This window comes from Osmerus mordax, chromosome 22 (genome assembly GCF_038355195.1).
Source record: "Osmerus mordax isolate fOsmMor3 chromosome 22, fOsmMor3.pri, whole genome shotgun sequence".
Classification (NCBI taxonomy): Eukaryota; Metazoa; Chordata; class Actinopteri; order Osmeriformes; family Osmeridae; genus Osmerus; species Osmerus mordax.
The window spans coordinates 12,133,038-12,154,498 of NC_090071.1; the positions used below are offsets into that span (position 1 = coordinate 12,133,038).

At 44.4% G+C, this 21,461-nt stretch overlaps 2 protein-coding genes across 2 annotated transcripts; one reads left to right on the forward strand and one right to left on the reverse strand.

The window, feature by feature from the left end:
• Positions 1-293: 293 nt before the first annotated feature.
• Positions 294-5,604, forward strand: igfbp5a (insulin-like growth factor binding protein 5a). Its single transcript, XM_067260553.1, has 5 exons — positions 294-1,003; positions 4,251-4,288; positions 4,440-4,592; positions 4,693-4,812; positions 5,071-5,604. The coding sequence occupies exons 1-5, from the start codon at positions 673-675 to the stop codon at positions 5,200-5,202; spliced, it is 774 nt and encodes a 257-aa protein (XP_067116654.1). The 5' UTR covers positions 294-672; the 3' UTR covers positions 5,203-5,604.
• A 2,415-nt stretch (positions 5,605-8,019) lies between these two features.
• Positions 8,020-18,860, reverse strand: igfbp2a (insulin-like growth factor binding protein 2a). The gene is made up of 4 exons (XM_067260150.1): positions 18,473-18,860; positions 9,866-10,047; positions 8,341-8,481; positions 8,020-8,178 (listed from the first exon to the last, which is right to left on the reverse strand). Exons 1-4 carry the CDS (start codon positions 18,846-18,848, stop codon positions 8,020-8,022), a joined length of 858 nt encoding a protein of 285 aa, XP_067116251.1. The 5' UTR covers positions 18,849-18,860.
• Positions 18,861-21,461: the final 2,601 nt, after the last annotated feature.

Consider the following 21,461-nt stretch of genomic DNA (forward strand, 5'->3'; position numbering starts at 1 on the left):
AACAGCCAAATTCACATTCAGTGTCCACACTGACAAATCACTGTGTTGTAAATCCTCGCTCGACTGCCCCGCAGTCATAGGGAATTGTTGTATTTATTTGCCCCTTACAGCTCCTAGTCAAGGGAGCCTGCTTGGGAACGTGCCAGCACCCGCCTGGTAAACCCAATCGGAGTTGACAGGCGCGCCGCCCCTTTCAACGTCGTTTGACATACCCATCCTTTCTGGCTTTGCCTCTGGCAGTTTTTAAAAAGCCAAGATCGAAGATCCAGATCACATTCAAAGTTTAAACTACACGAGGATAGTCGACGGAGATCCCTCAGTGGATAGAGAGGTCGCTATACAGATCCCTTGGAGAGTATTTTAGGTGCGTAAAGGAAACAGGGGTACCAAAAAGACCCAGGGTATTAACCCTGTTTTCAGACCATATTTGTGGTTTACAGTTTGACTTTTTGCATAAGAAAGTAGACTCGTTCAGGACACTACCGTAAAGTGCGCTAAGGCAAGTGTTGCAGTGAGATAGGTGGCGTAGTCTACACCTGTGGATGCTGAGAAGCACTTTGGACATTGGTTGGAAACCCCTGATGACAAGACGCATAACAAGTACTCCATTACACAAAATAGGCAGTTGATAGCAGTGCAGGGATTTCGGAAGAAGCTACATTTCAAGGGAAGATGTGGAGGAGTTTTACTCTCCTAGTAACGTTTCTCCTGAGCGAGTATAGTTGCGGCTCGTATGTGCCGTGTGAACCGTGTGACCAAAAGGCGCTCACCATGTGCCCGCCGGTGCCGATTGGATGCCAGTTGGTGAAGGAACCCGGTTGCGGGTGCTGCCAGACGTGTGCACTCACTGAGGGCCAATCTTGTGGTGTGTACACCGGGACATGCTCGCGGGGGCTCCGCTGCCTGCCGAAGAACGGGGAAGAGAAGCCGCTGCACGCGCTCCTCCACGGCAGAGGAGTTTGCACAAACGAAAAGATGTACAAATCGCTGCATACTTCACGGGGTAATCACTTAAGATTGTTTCTATATCTTTCTCTATGTATGCCTGTACTTATACCTACAATTACACTATACATTGATTTTACTGATAGTTGTAGCCTAATTAGGAATCCCATTCTTTCGGCTTTATGAAATCTGTTCATTTTGTGGGTTTTCTATTTCGGCTGAACAATCAGCCTATTTCGGCTGAACAAGATTAAGCTGAATAAGATTAAGTTTACCTCGAACAATATTTATTAGTAGGCTCGAACGTCACCTTAGTCTGCCATATAACTAGTAGTAGTGAAGTCCTCATGAGTCATGATAATTAGACACTTTATCGTTGAATCACGCCTTGACTTTGTGTTCTTACACGTGTTCACAATATCCTGTGTCAACATACCTAAATGTTAGCTGCGAGCGTAATGACCTCACGACCTCAATGACCATTGTAACACGGTTGCGGAGGAGCCCCACCAACCTGTCATCTCAGGATAAAGTGCTGACATCAGCATGCTAACTGAAACCCGTTTTTTTAAAGAGAAGGGCTTCTTCGTGCCAGTGACCAAGTGCCTCGGGGCTCGAGCTAAATACATAAACCCAGAAGATTATAGGCATCTTCTCCGTTGCACCTCGCACCTTTCATGAGCGGTATAGTAGGGACTGTCACAGGTGTCTGCCGCGACCCCCACCTAGTCATACCGGCGCTGTCGTAAGTATCTGAGTAAAAATAAATAAATGCTTATTGTTTTTTGTGCATGTGTGAGTGGATTAGTGTTCATTGTTGGCATAGGAGAGCAACGTTTTCTCTCCAGTTGTTTTCTACCTCTCCCCTTTGGCTACCCACCCTCCTCTTTCCTCAGTCTCCCTTCTCCCTCATGTCCTTTCATTACTGCCTTTCCTTCTCCTTTTCTATCCCTCCCCCACCTCCCTCCTCTCACCCTTACCCGCCTCTCTCCCTCCTCTCATTCCTCCCCCTCCTCCTCCTGTCCCCTCCCTCTGTGCAGTGATCAGTGATTCAGCAGAAAGTATGTTTCTCCCTGATTCCTACTCTGTCTGCACAGTGCATCTGTCTGTGTCTATTTGTAGCAGGATTTACTGTAGTAAAAATCTTCTCATTTCCTGTTCTGGGTTAGTGCACGGACAGATATAGGGAGGGGAACAGAATGGGACAGAGTAAAAAGGGTTCAACATTAATTGACAAATAAGAAAGAGCGAAATATAAAGGGAGGAAGAGAGAGATCAGAAGTATTTTCGTCATGTGTAATTCTAAGTGGGATTTCCAGGGACATGAATGTGTCCAGAAAATCCCAACACTGAATCCCCCCAAAAAAGAGGAAGCAAACAACCTAAAGAGACGTGATCCGTCAGCCATGAGATTAGAGTTGCGCAGGGCAGGGGATTAGGACATGATTGGAGATTGAGATGCTGGCTTATCTGTCACCCCTCTGGGCCTTCCAGAGAGAACATTGTCAGCGGAGGAGACGAGAGGAAAAGGAAGTAAAAAGGAATTCTCTTTTTTTTTCCGAGAAAAAGCCAAGATGACGTCAGTGGGGGAGATTTTCTGGGTGATGACCCTGTTTCTCTGGGCAGCTAGGACGCTGCTTACACGCCACATCCTGGAAGAGGAGAATGGAGTAAGGTAGGGGAGGGTGGAGGAGGGAGAGGAAGGAAGAGAGAGAGAAGGAGGCTGCCGAACAAAGGGAGGGCATGGGGGGGAATATGATAGAAAGAAAGGAGGGATGGATGGATGGAGAGAGGGAAGTGGAGGAATTATAGAGAGAAAGGAATATGGTTATAATAGTATTAGATGACAAACAATTGTGCTGAAATATGTTCAGCTCACCATCTTCAAATCTAAGCATGAATTCTATCACACTACCCTGATTGCAAGAGGGGGGGAGGCAGTTATAGACCATAGAGAGAGTGATAACAAAGAGAGGGAGTCAGAGAGAACAGAGAGACAACAATAGAAAACATGGAGAGAGCAAAAGAGAGAAGGTATTGAGTTGTACTCTTTCAGACTCATGAGTGACACCACATGCAGGGTCCTGTCAGTGGCTTAGAAGTCCTCTATTGGTTTTGACTCTGATGGTGTTGACTGATGGTGTTTGGTGTTGACTCAGATAGTGTTTGTCGTTGACTCTGATGGTGTTAAGTCTGATGGTGTTCACTCTGATGGTGTTGAATCTCTCATGATTCACATGATTGCTCTAAGCAGGCCTGGCCTTCTGAATTACACTTCTTGTAGCAGAACTCAGTGGCGTGAACCAGCAATTAGGAAGACAGGTTAACACTATCGCCATCTAGTGGCTTCATCTTCACCATAAGGAACATCAACTCTTTCACAACTCAAGGGTGGTGTCCACTGGTGTCACAGGACAGCCAAGCAAATTTCGCCTTGTGTCAGTGAATACCGGCCTTCATGGTGCATTCACGTAATGTGGTGCGGCAAGTTCCAGTACATCGTCAATGAAATGGGTGATTGGGGGAAAGCCGAGGAGCGGTGAGGAGCAGCACGCAGTATAAGATTCACATGTTGTGGGATGTAAATATAATCTGAGAAATTGTAAACTTGCCAACCAATCAATGGACCCCACATAACGAACATGCAGTGTCCCAGTGCTATATGATACATTTTTGTCTGATTACTGAGACTTACATTTATATTTAGTCATTTAGCAGACGCTCTTATCCAGAGCGACTTACAGTAAGTACAGGGACATTCCCCCCGAGGCAAGTAGGGTGAAGTGCCTTGCCCAAGGACACAACGTCATTTTGCACGGCCAGGAATCGAACCAGCGACCTTCTGATTACTAGCCCGATTCTCTAACCGCTCAGCCACCTGACTCCTCTAAACAAAACCGCAGTAATGCCATCTTAGCCATCACCAACCTTTCGTTTGTTTATTGTAAAACAGACAATGCAAATGTAACAGGTGTTGTTGCGTCGCTCGTCTGTAGAGCATCCTCAATTTCATGCCCTCTTCCCATAAACACCGTTCCAGCCATCTTTGCCACCGTGAAGATAGCTTTTTAATGGCGCAGGTGGGCTGTATCTATACATAGGAGTGAGTTTGACCAACTATTCGGTTTAACAAACAAGGGCGATAATAGCTAGCAGTGAAAGTGTGAATGCACCATCACACTCTCACAGTTTGAGGCTGGGGAAACACTTGATAGATACGTTCTTGATGGAATAATATTGGATCCGTTGTCATTCACACCGTGTAACTCTAATTTTCCCTCCCCCCTCCCTCCCTCCCTCCACAGTTGGGAACTCTCCTGACTCTATCCTGCCCCAGGCCAAGGTGAGTCGACATGAGTACCGATCTCTTAAAGATGTATCTATTACTGTGCTGCTGGTTGGAACATTTGGGGGATTTGGGAAGTTCTGTGAATTCATGAAGCAGTTCTTGGTGTCCTCCCTTCTTCCTCCCTCCCTTCGTACCTTATTTCCAGGTGCCTCTGTACAGCAGAGATGAACAAATGAGCAGTAGGAAGGCTCAGGCTCTGAGAATGGCCATGGAACGTAAAAGACAAAAGGCCATGATCCACTCTGTCTCTGGTCTCGACTACTCTCCCCTCACTATAGACAAACTGCAGCCAGAGATTGTAAGTCCAGTTTCCATAGGTGCACACACACAGCAGTGCACAACATGAGCAGTGTAGTAATACATGAAATAGTTTCATTGGATGTGTATGCGTGTGCTAGGGTCCCTGCAGGAGAAAGCTGGATGGGATTATTCAGAAGATGAAGCACACCTCTCAGGTCATGGCCTTCTCCCTCTACATCCCAAACTGTGACAAGAAGGGCTTCTACAAGCGCAAGCAGGTACTCAAACACCAAACACGCACACACTCGACTAGAATTGATTGTGACAAACGTGTCCTTCAAAGTCCAAGTATTTCCACAGAAGCATGCTGTTTGTCTCTCTCACTTCCACTCACTCACTTTACCTCTCTCTTTGTACACTATCTTCCTCCATGTCTCCTTTCTCCCTCCCTCCCTTCCTTTCTCTTCTCCCCCTTTTTTCCACTCTCCCTCATCATCTCTCCTTCTTTATTCCCCCCCCCCCTCCCCTCCCCGCAGTGTAAACCGTCTCGCGGACGGAAGCGTGGGATCTGCTGGTGTGTGGACAGCTTTGGCGTGAAGCTCCCAGGAACTGACTACAGCGGGGGAGACATTCAGTGCAAAGACCTGGAGACCATCAGCAACAACTAATGAAAGAGAAAGAAAGAGAGGGAGGGAGGGAGAGAAAGATAAAAGACAAGTAAGAGGCTGGCTTGGTGGTGAGGTCACACGCATGATTGACACGCTGATTCTCCTCTAGTTTGAACCGACTGACAGAAGTTCCTGACCCCTTGATCCTCATGTTAATCAAGCTCACAAACATAAAAAAGCCAATCAAGTCAGGGACTTGTGTGAGGTGTGGAAATATGTAATTGTGGTGTTCTGGACTGTCACTGATTTTGAACAGACAAGACCTATATTATATTATCCTAGATCATTGGATTGTGTGTAGGTACTGACAGACATAGGCTGATAAAAAAAAAAAATGTTTTAAGCAACATGTATATTTCAGTCCTCTATCTTAAAGTTTTTATTAAAGGTAGTTACATACCAGATTGTATTTTTCAAATCTCTTATCTTGTTCACGTAATCTCAATGGGAACTCTCTATCCGGGCCATGGGATTCAGGGACGCATTTATAGGTGACTGTCTTCTCTGTTCAGAAGGGTTCTATGTTCCTTCAAAAGACTGTCTCTCTCAGTGCAACGAGAACAGCTTTCATCACTCCTGTCAGTCTTTCAGCACTTCTAAGTGTGTGTCTGCCTACCATGCATTCTCCTACACTATTGTCTGTGATGTTTGGAAGCACATTCCTCCGTACGTTCAGTACCCCTTGAAGACTAATCTGTGGTGTGTCTTGACAATGACAGAATATATCCCACACACAGCTGTCTCGTTGTTGTTCAGCTCCAGCCTAAGTGAGAATACTGCCTCCCATTTACCTAGACAGGACAGACCCTGACCACATGCAAAACACCTCACACCCGAGAGGCCCCTGATCCCAGCCCAGGCAAATCTCTCTCCACCCCTGCTGGCTGCCCTCTCTCTGGAGAGGTGGAGATCGCTGAGTTTGTATGTAAAACTCGGCCCCTTCTCTCCTATTCCACTTTGAATTTTGATTTACATACAAATCCATCATGTTGTTGAACAGGGGCAGCTGCAGCAGGGAGAGACTTAGACTTGGACCTAAGATTGGCATAACTATTTTGGAAATAGCTTGTCAAGAAGAAGCTTGTTTATATTGGGTTTAAGATTGCTATTATATTCAAGCATTACATTTGTCAATACAACTGCAGTCGTAAAGTAAAAGGCCCCATCGTCCAGAGTTTTGTTGTTGTAGGTTATTATAGTGCTGACACAGGCACCTCAGCCCATGGCCTTTGACCAAAGAATCACTAAACAAAATATCTCGACTCTGTCTTTGCCTTGATTGCACATAAGACAAAAATGCAATGACATTTCCAATATTTCTCGATATAAAGAAGTAAGCATATAGATTCCATCTCGTATGTGAATATCACAGTGTAATATTTATTCTGTGTGTAATTTATGTAACCTTGTCTTTTTTTGTAATGGAAAATCAGTTATTTAAATAAAGTCATGTACTCAGTTATGTCAAGGTGTTCTGAAGTAGTTTCATTCAAGCCCACTGTCTTGATCCTGCTCCAGCTATATGCCATATGGAAACAAAGACATCTGTGTGAAATGAACCTTTACGTCTGATTGTAGGCAAGATCTTAGATTCTTAAACAAACAAACACGCCGCTTACAGTAGTTCACATCCATTTAATCATGTGACTAATCTTACAAGCCATTATCCATATCTAGATATTCTGAAATTCTACAGGTGTTCCTAAACGTCTAATGATGTGTGTGGTTTGTAAAAACAATAGTTTACAGGAAGTTATTTCTGTACAGTATTTTCTACAGAGTACATAAGATGTGTGGCCTTTCCCAAAACATCTATGACTGGAAATGAAGTAGTAATCTGAAGGACATGGCATAGGTGTTGACATCACAGTAATATGACCCATGACATCTTGGTGACATACTGACACTGTGGTCGAAAACTATATGAACAGAAATACACTGACATCGTGTTAGTACACTATGACATGTTAGCAATGCACTGTGACATCATGGTAGTACACTACGCCAGTGGTCTTCAACCCTGGTCTTCGGGGGCCCCTGTCCTGTATGTTCTAGATGTTTTCCTGCTCCAACACACTTGATTCAAATGAATGGGTTGTTCTCCAGCTCAGCAAAAGGGTTGAAGACCATTTCCAACAACATGCCATCACAGTTGCAAGTGATTATGTCATAATATACAAAAAAATCATGGTTAAATACAAAGGAAAGCACATTACCAAACATCTAAAGGCTCGGCACAGGTAGTTGTTAAGATCATATCACTTCAGAGTCTTTGGTCAAATCGTTTTACGTTACATAGCTGATCCAACATGGAACGATTTGTTTGACAGCAATGCACTTTAAAAGTACACACGTGTGAAGAGATTTGGTCCTAGTCATGACCAGTCTGTCTCCAGGAATCCCCCTTGACGAAATGTAAAGAAGGTGTCACGGCAGGGTTTAGACTTAGATTTATGGGTAAATGTAGTCCAATATAAACTGCAGCTGAAATGGAGGAACTGGCTAAAAGTTCTTTCCGCAATAAAATGAACTGAAATGATCATTCATTTAGAGTATGTTTTATCACAATGTCCTCATTACTTAACTGTTGATTCAACCCCCAAGCTAAGACACAATCTGGTGGCTACGTCTTCAAACGTACAAATGACAAACAACAAAAATGTACTGTCATTGTACCAAACCAAACCAACCAAACTAGAAGTAGTAGTTGTATAAGCACATACAGACACACACAAACATAACATATAGCTTACGGGTTTCAAATACTGTTTCCTGTTTGTCATTCATGACTGGTGCTTGGTGGGTATCTGGGCCGTACTATTTCTGGGGTAAGACGGGGGGGTCCATCTCGGGTCCGGCTGCATACTCGCTGCAGTTTGGGTCTCCCCTCACAGTGGGGGCTGCTAGGATGGGCCGGCCAGTCTGGGGGTTAACGCACCAGCACTCCCCCCTTTGGCCATGCAGTGACATCTTACACTGGAAGGTCAGGTGTGTGTAGGTGAGTAGGTAAATGATCTGGAGATATGGCTGCGTTGGTGTGTGTGTATCGGTGTGTATCTGTGTATATGTGTCTGTGTGTTATATATATATGCACTGTTCCTATAACATCAGATGTATGTAGATGAATGAATGAGTTACCTGTTTCAGGTTATACTGCCCTCTCTTGTCACAGTTGGGGATGTGCAGGGCGTACAGGTCCTCCAGGGGGCCTCGGTTGTCTCTGAAGGGCATCTTAGAGATCCTCTCCAGAACCTGGTCCAGCTCCAGCTGACACTGGGTCTGTGATAACAGATGAACAATACTGACTCACACTGACTGACCTTTGACTAAGAGAGAATGTTAGGAAAACAGAATGAAAGACAAATGGTTTTGGCTGACAGAAACCGAGTTATGACATTTTTAATTACGAAGCATTTTAACCTCCTCTTGGAGAGTCTAGCACACCACAAATGTGTGACCTTACAACGGCTCACACATTGCCACAGTCAGCTTTTTCCATAAGGTGACTGGTAAAATAATTATGTTTTTTACTTTATGATGATACAAGGTTGAAATATCACCCATGATCCCTCTTTGACAACGCCAATTGATGTGGTGTTATATGAAAGTGAGAAACAATCCAAAATATTCCTAATATCCACAGTTATGTCTCCTACACACTTCTATTCGTGAAATAGATTACTCTTGACTGGAGCAGTTTGGCAGTGGTCAGGACACAGTCTTGCCCAATATATCTTGATGTAGAGCCAATGATAAAAGCAGGGCAAATTAAGCTGTTTTCAAACTTGGCAACTGAGAAATGTCAAAATCATTACTCACAAGGCTCAAAATGAGGTATGACTGAATAAGGCAAACATGCTATTTTAGAAGTTGTCCAATGATGCTTAAGATACAAAGTTTGGTTGATTATGTCAAACTTGATCCAAATGTTATGCTGCCTAGTCCAAATTATTATGTTCCTTAGTCCAAACTATCTTGAGTTACTTAATTTGATTCACCAAGTTGAATCCATTGGTTGGTAGTTTACGTTGATGTACACAACTAGGAATCATTTATAATACTGACAGGGGCTTGGGAACTTCACTGTTGATGTCTTAGATCCTCTAGAATATTTGATCACCACATCTGTGCAGCACCAGAGGGGGGCAGCACTGCACCATGATTAGCCAATCCCAGAACACAAATCAGTCGGTTAAATCTGAAACAATGCTCCACCTTTTTTTTTTACTGTTCAAAACATCACCATACACAGGAAGTACACTACTTTCAGCTTTGAATACCAGCATCATGCAGGCGGCCATTACATACAAACGAGAACGTGTTAGCAGTGTCTACCGCTAGGATAATGTACATGTTGTGTTGGTACAGTATATTTACAGTATTGCGTTTATCTCAACCAGCTTTTGGTTCCTTCACACCCCATAAGATTCCTGTAGTCTAGGAAATGATAGGACATAATTTATTGTCCAATGACATGCAGTCCCACCAGTGTGCAAATTATACAATGACAATCGGGGGGTCAACTTCTTCTCCAGGGCTTATATTGACCCCCCCCCCCCCCCGACCTGTTGTTTTTACCTCTTTTGGGGCGGTCCAAGTCTTAATTTGGGGGGGTCAGACCCCCCCAAACCCTCCCGTAATTCGCACCCTGAGTCCCACTCACCTGCTTGGGTCTGGAGGTCTTGGGCTCCTCAACCTTGTTGCTCTTCATCTTGGTCATCATCTCCTGGCGGTGCTGTCGCACAGCGCTCTCTTTGGGCCCCAGCCATGGGTTCTCCTTGGCAGGCTTCCTCAACACTGGGATCTCCGTCAGAACCAGGTCGAGGTGGAGGTCCCCTGTCTCACCTGGGGATGGAGGGAGGAAGGACAAAAGACAGTGGTGCTGTGTCACTGTGGAAGCTAGCCTCCCTCGAGGGAGGATGGCAGTGTGCCCCCTCAAGGGTTCTGCTATTATGCTAGTATCGCCGTTGGTCCCTCCTGGATCTGAGATTCAGCAACCCTGCACAACATCTACAACCCTGCATGACATCTGCAAGCCTGCAGTGCATCTGCAACCCTGGACATGTGCAGCCCTGCACTGCATCTGTAACACTAGATATGTGCAACCGTGCACTACATCTGCAGCCCAGAACAACATCTGCAACAAAATCTGCAACCCTGCCTACATCTGCAACCCTGCATACATCTGCAACCATGCACAGCATCTGAAACCCTGCACAACATATGCAACGCTGCACTACATCTGCAACCCTGTACAATATCTGCAACCTTGCCTACATCTGCAACCCTGCACTACATCTGCAACCCTGCCTACATCTGCAACCCTGCACGACATCTGCAACCCTGCACAACATATGCAACCCTGCCTACATCTGCAACCCTGCACAACATCTGCAACCCTGTACAATATATGCAACCCTGCACAACATCTGAAACCCTGCACAACATATGCAACGCTGCACTACATCTGCAACCCTGTACAATATCTGCAACCTTGCCTACATCTGCAACCCTGCACAACATATGCAACCCTGCCTACATCTGCAACCCTGCACAACATCTGCAACCCTGCACAACATCTGCAACCCTGCCTACATCTGCAACCCTGCACGACATCTGCAACCCTGAACTAAATTTGCAACCCTGGACATGTGCAACCCTACACGACAATGCCAGATTGTGGAATAGATTGTTGTTCGTCCCCACAAGAAAAGTTCAGGTTCTGTGTTCATAATTATTAGACAACCAACTGATTTTTGATTCTTGAAAACAAGAATAACGACCAGGTCGCACATACAGTTGCACTTGCAAAGTGTTTCTCCGAGGCATAAAGGTCAAAGGACAGGATTCACAGTAAATAGAGAAAAATAAAGATAACTAAGCCAGCAGTTGTTCTACATTTTTATAAAAATGAATAAAAATATAGAATGTATTAATAGATAAGAAGGCAGTGGCTGATTGGCCTTGATTTCAACACCGGAGTGAGGGGGGACACTAGTACTGTAGAAATCACAACCCCCACCTGGAGAGGGAGGGCAGTAACGCTGTAGTACAGTGAGAACAAAGGACACTGTTACTGTAGTACAGTAGGACGTATGTGGGACTCTGACTGTAGTTCGGCCAGAGACATGGGTTAAACATTGACCAACGTTTTGAAGCACTTCTCTCCAAACAGATGGAACAAACAATGGCAGAGGTCTGCGAGTCCAACTAGATGTGTTTTTTCTGACAACAGACAGAGGCCTCCAGGGCCCACATGGAAGGCGACCTCTCTCCAGGCCCTTCTCTCTGGAGCTAGAGAGAAATGGAAGAATAACACCGGCAGTAGGGGAGGTGTGTATACAGTGTGTGAGGGAGAGACTTTGAATGTGTGTGTATTTGTGAGAAAGAGAGACGAAGAGAGAGAGAAAGACATTCTGACTGTTTTTATTACTATGTCTAAGAGAGATACTCAGTGTGTTAGAGTGTTACAGACAGAAGAAGAGAAAGAGAGAGAGAGAGTGAGAATATGTTAGAGAGAAGGAGAGAGAGAAATAAGGAGAAAGTAGGAAAGAAAATGAGAGAAAGACAGAGAAAAAAGAGAGAGATTATGAGTGTGCAGGAAGATGGTCTGAGAAGATGGTAGAAGGACTATCTATGGGCACTTGAATGGTTATGTAAGAACTGATACGGTTACTAAACGTTTATTAAGTAACAAAGGGACACTCCTTGAAAATCTCTGGTTTCTCTTTGAAGACGGAGCTGCAATACAGGGAAAGCAAACGTCAACTGGAGTCAGGTGCAATGCTATTCTTGTGGGGACTCACCATTCATTCCCATTGAAAATAGGAACCCTAGCCCAAACCCTGTTTTCCCCAACCCCTAACCCTAACCTCAACCCTAACCCAAAAACTGGAACCCTGAAGCTTACCCTAGTCCCTAACTCTGAAATCAACTCTTAACACTAATCCTTAACCCGTTAAGGAGTAGCATCACAAATATGTAAGCTTTCGAAAGTGGGCGCCTCAGCATAACGTTACATATTTGTGATTCGAACATTTCAATTGATTATTTTCCGATAGACAAAAACTATGCGACAAATGCCTTAGTATGGCTTTAGAATATACTAACTAGAAGGCTAGCAAGTAACAATAGCATGGTAGTAACATTGCTACTGAGTATAATGCTAGGTAACTTAGCCCGGCATCTAAATAAGCTACGCTAGCTAGCTACCATTTTGGAATAATTACTTACGCTGTGGGGACCGTTGGAAATATTTGGAACTCACTCAGATAAAAGTAAATGGAATTGTAACCCAAACACTAATTAAAAATAGCGCTTGAACTTGTGAGGACCAGGAAAATGTCCCCACAACATAAAATGTCCTTGTTTGACTAGAAGTCCCCACAAGAATAGTTAAACAAGCCGTCCCCACACACATACGCACACACTCACGTGGCTGGGAAGCCTTCTGTTATCTTCTATAACATAATACCTTTGGTCTTCAAGTACACTTCAAGTAGTTTTGACTCAATAGAGGAAACCTGAGAAGTCTAACAACACACGCACGTAAGCACACACACAAACACACACACTTATGCAAGGTCAGGACCCCACTCTGGATGGACACCACACCTTCAGTACACACTGTTCCACTGAGGTGGGCTGTTGGGCTCTGCAACACCAACAGGGCTTAGGGCTTCCTGTCCGGTCTGCTGCTTGAGTTAAGACTCTCACAATGGGACTCAGGAACTTCTTGCTTTTTATAGCAGATGCTTGTAAAATTCCCAGAATAGCACACTGGGGAGAAGTGTCATGACTGGCAGCCTAGATTGTAGTCAACCAAGCAAATCATAAGGGGGTGGGGGGTTGGCTGTGAAACATGGCGGGAAGTGGGGGGTGGGTTGGTTGGTTGGCATTCACAGCAACATACTGTAAATACAGTAATTGTATTATAAATACTTCAAAGAACCCAATCTGGAAATCATAGAAACATAATCAAGTGCCACAAGCATCAGCAGACAACACCAGGAAGTTGGGTATACTGTATATAACATTTCAGCTGTATTGATCTCGATATTCTGTCAGAAGCCCGGATGCAACACACTTCTTAGAAACAAGACCTGGGGCCTCATTTATAAACGTTGTGTACGCACAAATTAATGTGTATGCCAGTTCGTACACAAACTTTGGGATTTATAACAAATTTCAACTTGTAAGAATGTGCTGTCCTCCACGCACACTGTGACCCATGCATACGCATAAAACTTGAGAAATGGGAAACTGCTACTCCAATTGCAGAAGGATGAATTCATATTAATTTGGGGCGTGTCAGTGACCATTTATAGACAATTATGGGCGTTACTTGTAGTAATTAAGACGCTCGCGCACATGCTCCAGTAAATTGTGATTTATAAAGGAAAACCGGAGTGGGATGTGCATGCGCAAAAATATTATGAATATTTTTGTTTCTCTTATAAATGAGGCCCCTGGTCCCTGTACTACGAAGCAAGTTCAACACGCCCGGGATAAATTATCGTTATTTTGTTTCACTAAGACTAAGAATTGCAATTGCGCTTAGAAGTATCACGACTGTGGTTGTCAACTCCTTAACCCAACCTAGATTTCCCCAATTGAGCGATGAACTCGTTCACATAAAAAGGGGCGTGTTTGCAAAATATGACCAATTACGAACATGGACCCTACGGTGGCCGACATGTGCAAACGCGCTGCAAATTAAGAAAACACATGCAAATAGACAAAACACATGCAAATTAAGAAAACATCTTCATGAATTTTACAACACATGTTCAGCATTCAGCAAACACGCTGCAAATACACACAACACAACCAAATACATAAACGCGATGCAAATACATAAACGCGTTGCAAAAACGAAAGCACGCAAACCAAAAACGCTGATTCCAGTTTTCACAACGGAAGTTGACCAGGCCTGTAGGGGAGCGCTAAGTGGAACAGCTTGATTTTCGGCCCCACGGAGCGAAAGAGAGAGAGCATATGAGAAGTTTGGACCAACATCGAAGTAAAGAGGCGACATAAAAAGGTTAGTATTCATTTTTACATGTGGCCCTCCTCTTTTACAGTTTTTCAAAAGAGCAACTTCGATTTTGGTCCCATTTCCAAAACAAACTTCTCAAACTTCCGGTGTTGGTCTCATATCTCGAACATAACCTGCTACGGAGCAGGTTAGGTGTGCAGCATAAGTTACCATGGTGATTTATCCTGGTAAGATATGAACCACCATCGTGACACTTACAATCCAGAGTTAAACCTGAAGTTACAACCTGAACCCTAAATCTGGCTTTGAAGTATAGGGCTCAGGGATCAGACACATGCTCCGCTTAGAACTCACATACGAAAAACTACAGAAGGTAGTACAAATACTGAAAATACACAACTTGATTGCTACAAGATTGAGATTGAGCAACAACAAAAGTACACTGTCAGACCGTAAACTAAACGAAGCCAAACAACTTTAGAGTTTAGCAGAAGGCCAACCGTCCACTGAGATCGGTCTTGTGGGGTGGTTTACGTTCAGGTGATGCCAACGAGTGGTGAGGAGTTCTAACTGCAAATAAAGACCATCCATTGTCCACATCAGCATCTGCAGGGACTGTTTTCCTTGAAACACGTATTCAGTTCTCTGTTTACCTTTCAGGTTATCTGGCCTGAGAGGAAAAGAGGGAAAGAGAGGCTATATGGCCTGGAAGAAGGGGAGGGAGAGAAACAAGAGACAGAAAGAGAAAGAGAGAGAGGGGAAGAGAGAGATAAAGGGAAGAAGTAGACAGACATAGGATGAGAGAGAGAGGTATCTGAGAATGAGTATTGGACAGGCCCTGGCTCGTATTTAGAGGTCTTCTTCCAACTTGCCTTCTTCTTGCCTGAACTCTCTCTCTCTTGGTCAAGCCAAACTCTTAGGACGAAGGGTTTCAAAAGGGTGCTTCAGTTACTTCTGTTAGGAAGAAACTTCAGTACCTGGTACTGTACAACCTTTCAACTCATATTCTTTTCTATCAGTTCCAGTTCATCGTTGATTACATTTGTATGTTTTCTGTGGTATATATGGTACTTGCCTTTTAAAATAGTGTGTGTCACTTGTGTATTGTGATACCACCTTGTGTAGAATTTGTTTATGACCCGTGTTTAACTGTGTTTAACCTTGTGTGTAACCTTATGCATACCATCTTTAATTTACTGTAGTATTGATGGGTTAACATTTAAACTATTATATGATGATTTGTTTTTGTCCTGAACACAATTTGTTCTCATCTGTGTTCTTTGGGGTACATTTGACTCTAAGCTGTTTTAGCTGTATAAAACATATTCAAAATATCAACGTTTAGGTTGTTTTGGATGATATTCTGGTGAGATGACCAACAATGTTATGGTCTTCAAAACCTTCCCTTTGCTCTAGGGCCCTAAACTAACCCTCAACTCCTAACAATTCCTCTAACACCTCTCACCTAAACAGTGAAATGTTATGGTGATTTGGATCATATTCTGGATGTATAATGGGGGTGGGGATGTATTATTTAAAGGGATAATTAGGCAGTCAACATAGAAACATTAGGTAGCCTGGCACATAAACTATTTTAATCATATTCATTTTCTGGAGGTTTAAATTGCAAAGATGAAATATGTTGAAGATAACAAGAGGGTTAATTGGAGTTTTGGGCTTGGGCAAATTGAGCATTCAATACCTGTACAGTAATACAGGTGTCAGGGGAGTCAGGTGGCTGAGTGGTGAGGGAGTCGGACTAGTAATCCGAAGGTTGCCAGTTCGATTCCCGGTCATGCCAACTGACGTTGTGTCCTTGGGCAAGGCACTTCACCCTACTTGCCTCGGGGGGAATGTCCCTGTACTTACTGTAAGTCGCTCTGGATAAGAGCGTCTGCTAAATGACTAAAATGTAAATGTAAATTGAAGAATGAAAAATAAACACATCTCTCTCTACACAAATGCAACATTCAAATCTCACAAAACCTTAGTCATCACCCCCTTGCAGGCACATCTACCTAGTTCCAGAGGCCAGCTGTGTGAGGGGCAAAGCCCTCTCTAGAGTCCTGGAGCACAGGAACCTCACTCAGCTCAACATTCAGACTGTTTGTCTTATCTCCAAACTCCCCAGCACAGGAAGGAGAAAGGAGCAAGGATGAACTGGGAAAGAGAGAGAGAGAGAAAAAAAGAAAGAATGAAAGAAAGAGGGGGGGGAGTTTATACTGGAACGCCACAGAGGCACGCAGGGATTCTTGGCACAGGGGCTGGAGGAGCAGTAGCTTGGGGGGCTGCTGGCACAGACCTGTGCGTTTTGAAGAATCATGGGTGTTTGCGGATTAAAGGGGGCTATTTCTGTCTGGCGGGCATAGACTGGGAACCCTGGCAGGTGCAGATGAATGCCCATTGTTAGCCAGCCCTGTTATATCAGAGGTCAGGGGGGCAGACAGCAACATTTCCATTGAGTTTTTTTCCCCATTCAGGTGTGAGTATAATATAACAGATATGGTTTTGGTTGTAAAGGAAGTGTGACTAGATAGGTGGACACAATTTTAACAGCTGTATCTTCTTACAGGGAAGAGAGGAAGGAGAGAGAATAGAAGAGATAGTGAGAGGGAAAGAGAAAGAGGCAGAAAGATAAAGAGAGTGAGAGAAAGCGATAGAGGAATATAAAGAAAAACAGAGCAAGGAAGTAGTGAGAGAGAGAGAGAGAGAGAGAGAGAGAGAGAGAGAGAGAGAGAGAGAGAGAGAGAGAGAGAGTGTATTTTTTGTAATATTTGTTTTTTTGTATTTTTATATTGTAAATTACGGCAACTTATATTTTATTTTATTGTATATTTTATTTAATTCTAATTCCACTTAGTACTGCTAGTTTATGTACCCTTAGTATAGATAGTCCACATAATTAAATTTAAGGTCCCTATATGTTTATTGTATGCACCTTCCTGCCAAAGCAAATTCCTTGTCTGTGCAAACTTTCATGGCGAATAAATCCCATTCTGATTCTGAGAGAGAGAGTGCACCCTCCATCAGTTCAGGGTGCAGGATCTTGTCAATCTAGATGATCTACGAAAAGATGTTGACCTGCACAGGACACACCTGAACTAGCTCCAACACATAACCTAACACTTCATAACATGCTATATGCTGTAGGTGACAGTTTGCTGTGCCTCCACCCCCCTCTCTCCCAACCCTGGTCAAAGGCTGAAATCCAGCTCACAAAGATCAATGCTGCATTCCTGTGCTTCAGGCTGCTCCAAACCTGGGAAATGGCAACTGTATAAAAAAAAAACATTTATCAAATGTTCTATCACAGAGAAAGTGTCATTGCAGGAATATTATATTTACATTTACATTTTGTCATTTAGCAGACACTCTTATCCAGAGCGACTTACAGTAAGTACAGGGACATTCCCCTGAGGCAAGTAGGGTGAAGTGCCTTGCCCAAGGACACGTCAGTTGGCATGACCGGGAATCGAACTGCCAACCTTCGGATTGCTAGCCCGATTCCCTCACCGCTCAGCCACCTGACTCCTTATATAATGTGGTCTTGGGTTAGGCAGGATGGACTGATGTCCAGGTGTTGGTTGAGAACTACAACCAACCTCCTCACTGTCGACAGAGACAAAGGCCAACAAACCTAATCGTTGTTGACGTTGTTGACGTCATGTTGGATGGATGTCAAACCATGTTTGCTGTAGTGATTGACAGTTACAATTATTCTGGAGCAGGGGTCTACAAGCCTGTTCCTGGAAAGCTACCATGCAGACTGTTTTCACTTCAACTTCAATTTAGCAAACCTGATTCTACTAATTAGCTGAATGATGAGCTGAATGAGGCTATATTATTTGCAGTTGAAGTGAAAACCTACAGGATGGTAGCTCTCCAGGACCGGAGTTGGAGACCCCTGTTATAGAGTATAGGCTATTATGTCACAGGGAACCAAATGGGTATGTGACAGTTCAATACAAATAAAATGGTAACTGCTTCACATTTTGTCTTTGATGCTATGAGACATTACGCAAGTTGAGTGGTAGGCTACACTAACGCACTAACTAGGAGTACAGAATTGGCCTATCTAAATAAATAAGTCCTTACTCCACGGTGGGGTCATTATTTGCAAGACAAGGTGAGCATTTATTTGATATTTTAGACTTTCCACATATGATAGTGCTTTTATAATTGAATAATAAACAGACAGATATGAGGTGCCATCTATTGAAAATTAACTTGCTTGCCCCGCATGGCAAAATGTAAACCTTGGATTAAACTGACCGCGTATATGTTCACGATGCTCTGGATTCCCGTTTGCCTCGATGTCCACTTGGTGTCCGCACAGCCCTTGCCCCTCGACCAGTTGCTCTAAGGGAAGCTCGGAGTCCGGCTTCGGGTAGCACCGCAGCCCACTGGAGCATCGCGGGGTATACACACCGCACAACTCGCCCACTTGCCGGGCGCACACGGGACAACACCCGCACCCCGGTTCGCGCACTATCTCTGCACAAGTCTCGATGAGCCTCGGACACGCAGCCTGTCGCTCCGCGGTGCAACTTGGACAACGGAACACCATCTCAGCCAGGGAGACACCCGCGAAAGTGGACACCGACAAGAGCAGTAAGCTGCAGCCCACATACGACATCATTCTCGGCATGAGACTTCGGTGGGTGATTTCATGAGCTGTGGAAGGCAAAGTCAGGTAAGAGATGAAAAGTGTGCATGCGAACAGGTGAAGCCTGCGGTAAGGCGGTCTGCTTGGTCCTAGTGACGGTCGAGTTTGTCCAACAGCTGGTTAGACAGTGCAGCTGCAACCGAGCTCTTGCCTGCTGACCTATATGGTCGGGAAAAATACACAAAACTGAGGCAAAAAGAGTACAATTTAAGTGAATTCGTTCATTAAGTCATATTTTAGGCAACACTGGTAGGACATGACCCATTGGACATGACCCTGACGGAATTCCTACAGTACAAGTAGTCATAATCTTCTGAGGAACTGTCACTGTCACAACTCTGGGGGTTGTCTTATAAATTATTTAGTTTTTTTCCGAGCCGTAGTATTATATGGACCTGTTGCATTGCTACAGTAATCATACACACAAATATGTATTTATTTTTTGAGAATTCTCCTGACTAGGAGTCAATCAGAGCCTGAGGGATACTTGGGCCATGCAGGTCAGTCGATACACAGGCTCTGTTGTAGGTGGTCTGAGATACTGTCCTCCATTGGATGGTGCAAGACCCTGAGATTGGGAAAGTGTGATTGGGAAAGGTTGCTTTAGGTCAGCCACAGAACCTACGTACGCAGTTTAATCTGCAGCAACATTATGGAAGTGGACGGGGAAACCATCTCGAAAAAGGAAAACGCTCCTGCCTGGCTGGGCTGTAGACAGCAGCATTACTGTACATACTGTAGCTGCTTGTTTTAATCAACATGCACCTCCCTCTCCATCCCCTGGTATAAATAAATAAACAAACAAAAATATTGTGAGCATTCCTTTCATGGACACCCCCCCCCCTCTCTCTCTTCCCGCCACTACGCCCCTACCGCCATCCTCTCCGACCTCCCACCCCTCGTTGACATGTCCATTGACACCCTATTAAAATGTGACAGTGTTGCCTCCATGCAGGTGTGACAGAGGGCAGCTGGGCCCTCCTGTGTGTGTCTCCTATTGATCCATGAGGCGCTGAGGGAGTGTGAAGGTGCCCCGCTTACCCACTAAACAGAGCTGTCTCCTAACCTGTCCAGTCATGGGGCTAATCGTTTGTTGATTCAAGGGTCCACAAATAACTTAACCAGGTGTAACCCCACTCTGCAGCTTGAACCAACACACACGCACATACTGTACATAGATATACATATATAATAATACACATAAATGAGGTTTGTTTTGTTTTTATGGGTACCACCTTGTTTGATGGTATTCAAACCTGTTTGAATAGGCACCCCAGTTTGCCCAGGCAACGGGCGGGGATTTCTGTCAAACGTATGTTGTTTCATGAAAAGCTGCATCTGAGGGGGGAGGAGAAAAGGCTAGAGGAGGAGGAGGAAGAGAAGGAGGGGGGAAAGGAGAGAAAGCCTGGCGTTTTTCTACTGTAAGTCCAGCCTGAGGCGAGAGTTTGCCCAGTGTCTGGGGATGGCCACGGCGTAACTGGACTCACTGGCCACAGTAGCTGAGCGTGTGTGTGTGTGTGTGTGTGTGTGTGTGTGTGCACTGCAATTCCCATCAAGGTCAGCTTGCTAAAAGCACCTCCTGGGTTGGAAAGTAAATATATACAGCCGACCTGATAAACTACAGCCATGCATTGATAGCGAGCAGAGTGGTAGGAATGTAATTCCTGAATTAGTGAATGCATTTACAGAACCATATGGTCTGCTGCATTTAGTGAGAGTGTTATAAAGGTCAAGTTAGACCCTTTTTACCGTTGAAGCCCATGGTCCCGCAGAGAAATAGATAGGGGGGCAATTTTGAGAAGAACTGAGAGTTCTAATCAGTTTGACCTTGTGACCTCTATAACTATAGAATTACAACCCACAAAACACTGTCACGTAGTATATGCACTGTAAGTTTGAATTCACAGTTATCTGTCCATCTTGCATTAGGCTCCACGTCTCCATCTGCCTCCCCTATCCATTTTTCTTATTTCATCTCCACCTTTTTTTACTTCCCTCCATTTTTCTCCTGCTCTTACTTCACTCCCTCTCCATCTCTCTTCTCTATCTCCCCTTTCCTTCTCCTCCAACAGGACAGCTTTGCCCCAGTGATGGCCTTGGGGGCTGCAGTAAAAGGCTCATGCACTCCTCATGGATGTCAGCTGCAGATTTTGACAATGAAAGAGTTGTATGGTTTAGCGATGGTCCTTGATTAGAGCTAATTGACTTTTCTCAGACTGGGCCACTGAGAAAGCACTGTTGGGGGTGGTGGGGTTGAAATTCAGAGACCATTTCACTCACATGCACACACAAACACACACACAAACACAATGCATGCACACACACACACACACACACAAACACAATGCATGCACACACACACACACACACACACTTCTCATGCGATTCCATCTAAACAACCTGTGTATTGTGTATTTTTGTTCCTCTCCCAGCATTCAAAGGCAACCCCAAACCAAGCACATGTAACCACTGCAGCCTCAACCTTCAGAGTGGATTAGAGGGGGTGAATCATGTTTCCATTGGGATTTGATGTTGTAACAATGTCATATAATGAATGAGGACCACCTCGTCTATAAGGTCAGATGCTTGTTTTTC

Excerpts from the sequence above, each read along its gene's own strand:
- igfbp2a (XM_067260150.1), bottom strand. The coding sequence starts at position 18,848 with ATGCCGAGAATGATGTCGTATGTGGGCTGCAGCTTACTGCTCTTGTCG. Across the intron at positions 10,048-18,472 it reads GCATCGTGAACATATACGCG|GTGAGACAGGGGACCTCCAC; the intron begins GTCAGTTTAATC and ends CTCCATCCCCAG. Across the intron at positions 8,482-9,865 it reads AGACCTCCAGACCCAAGCAG|ACCCAGTGTCAGCTGGAGCT; the intron begins GTGAGTGGGACT and ends CTGTTATCACAG.
- igfbp5a (XM_067260553.1), top strand. The coding sequence starts at position 673 with ATGTGGAGGAGTTTTACTCTCCTAGTAACGTTTCTCCTGAGCGAGTAT. Across the intron at positions 1,004-4,250 it reads ATCGCTGCATACTTCACGGG|TTGGGAACTCTCCTGACTCT; the intron begins GTAATCACTTAA and ends CTCCCTCCACAG. Across the intron at positions 4,593-4,692 it reads ACAAACTGCAGCCAGAGATT|GGTCCCTGCAGGAGAAAGCT; the intron begins GTAAGTCCAGTT and ends TGCGTGTGCTAG.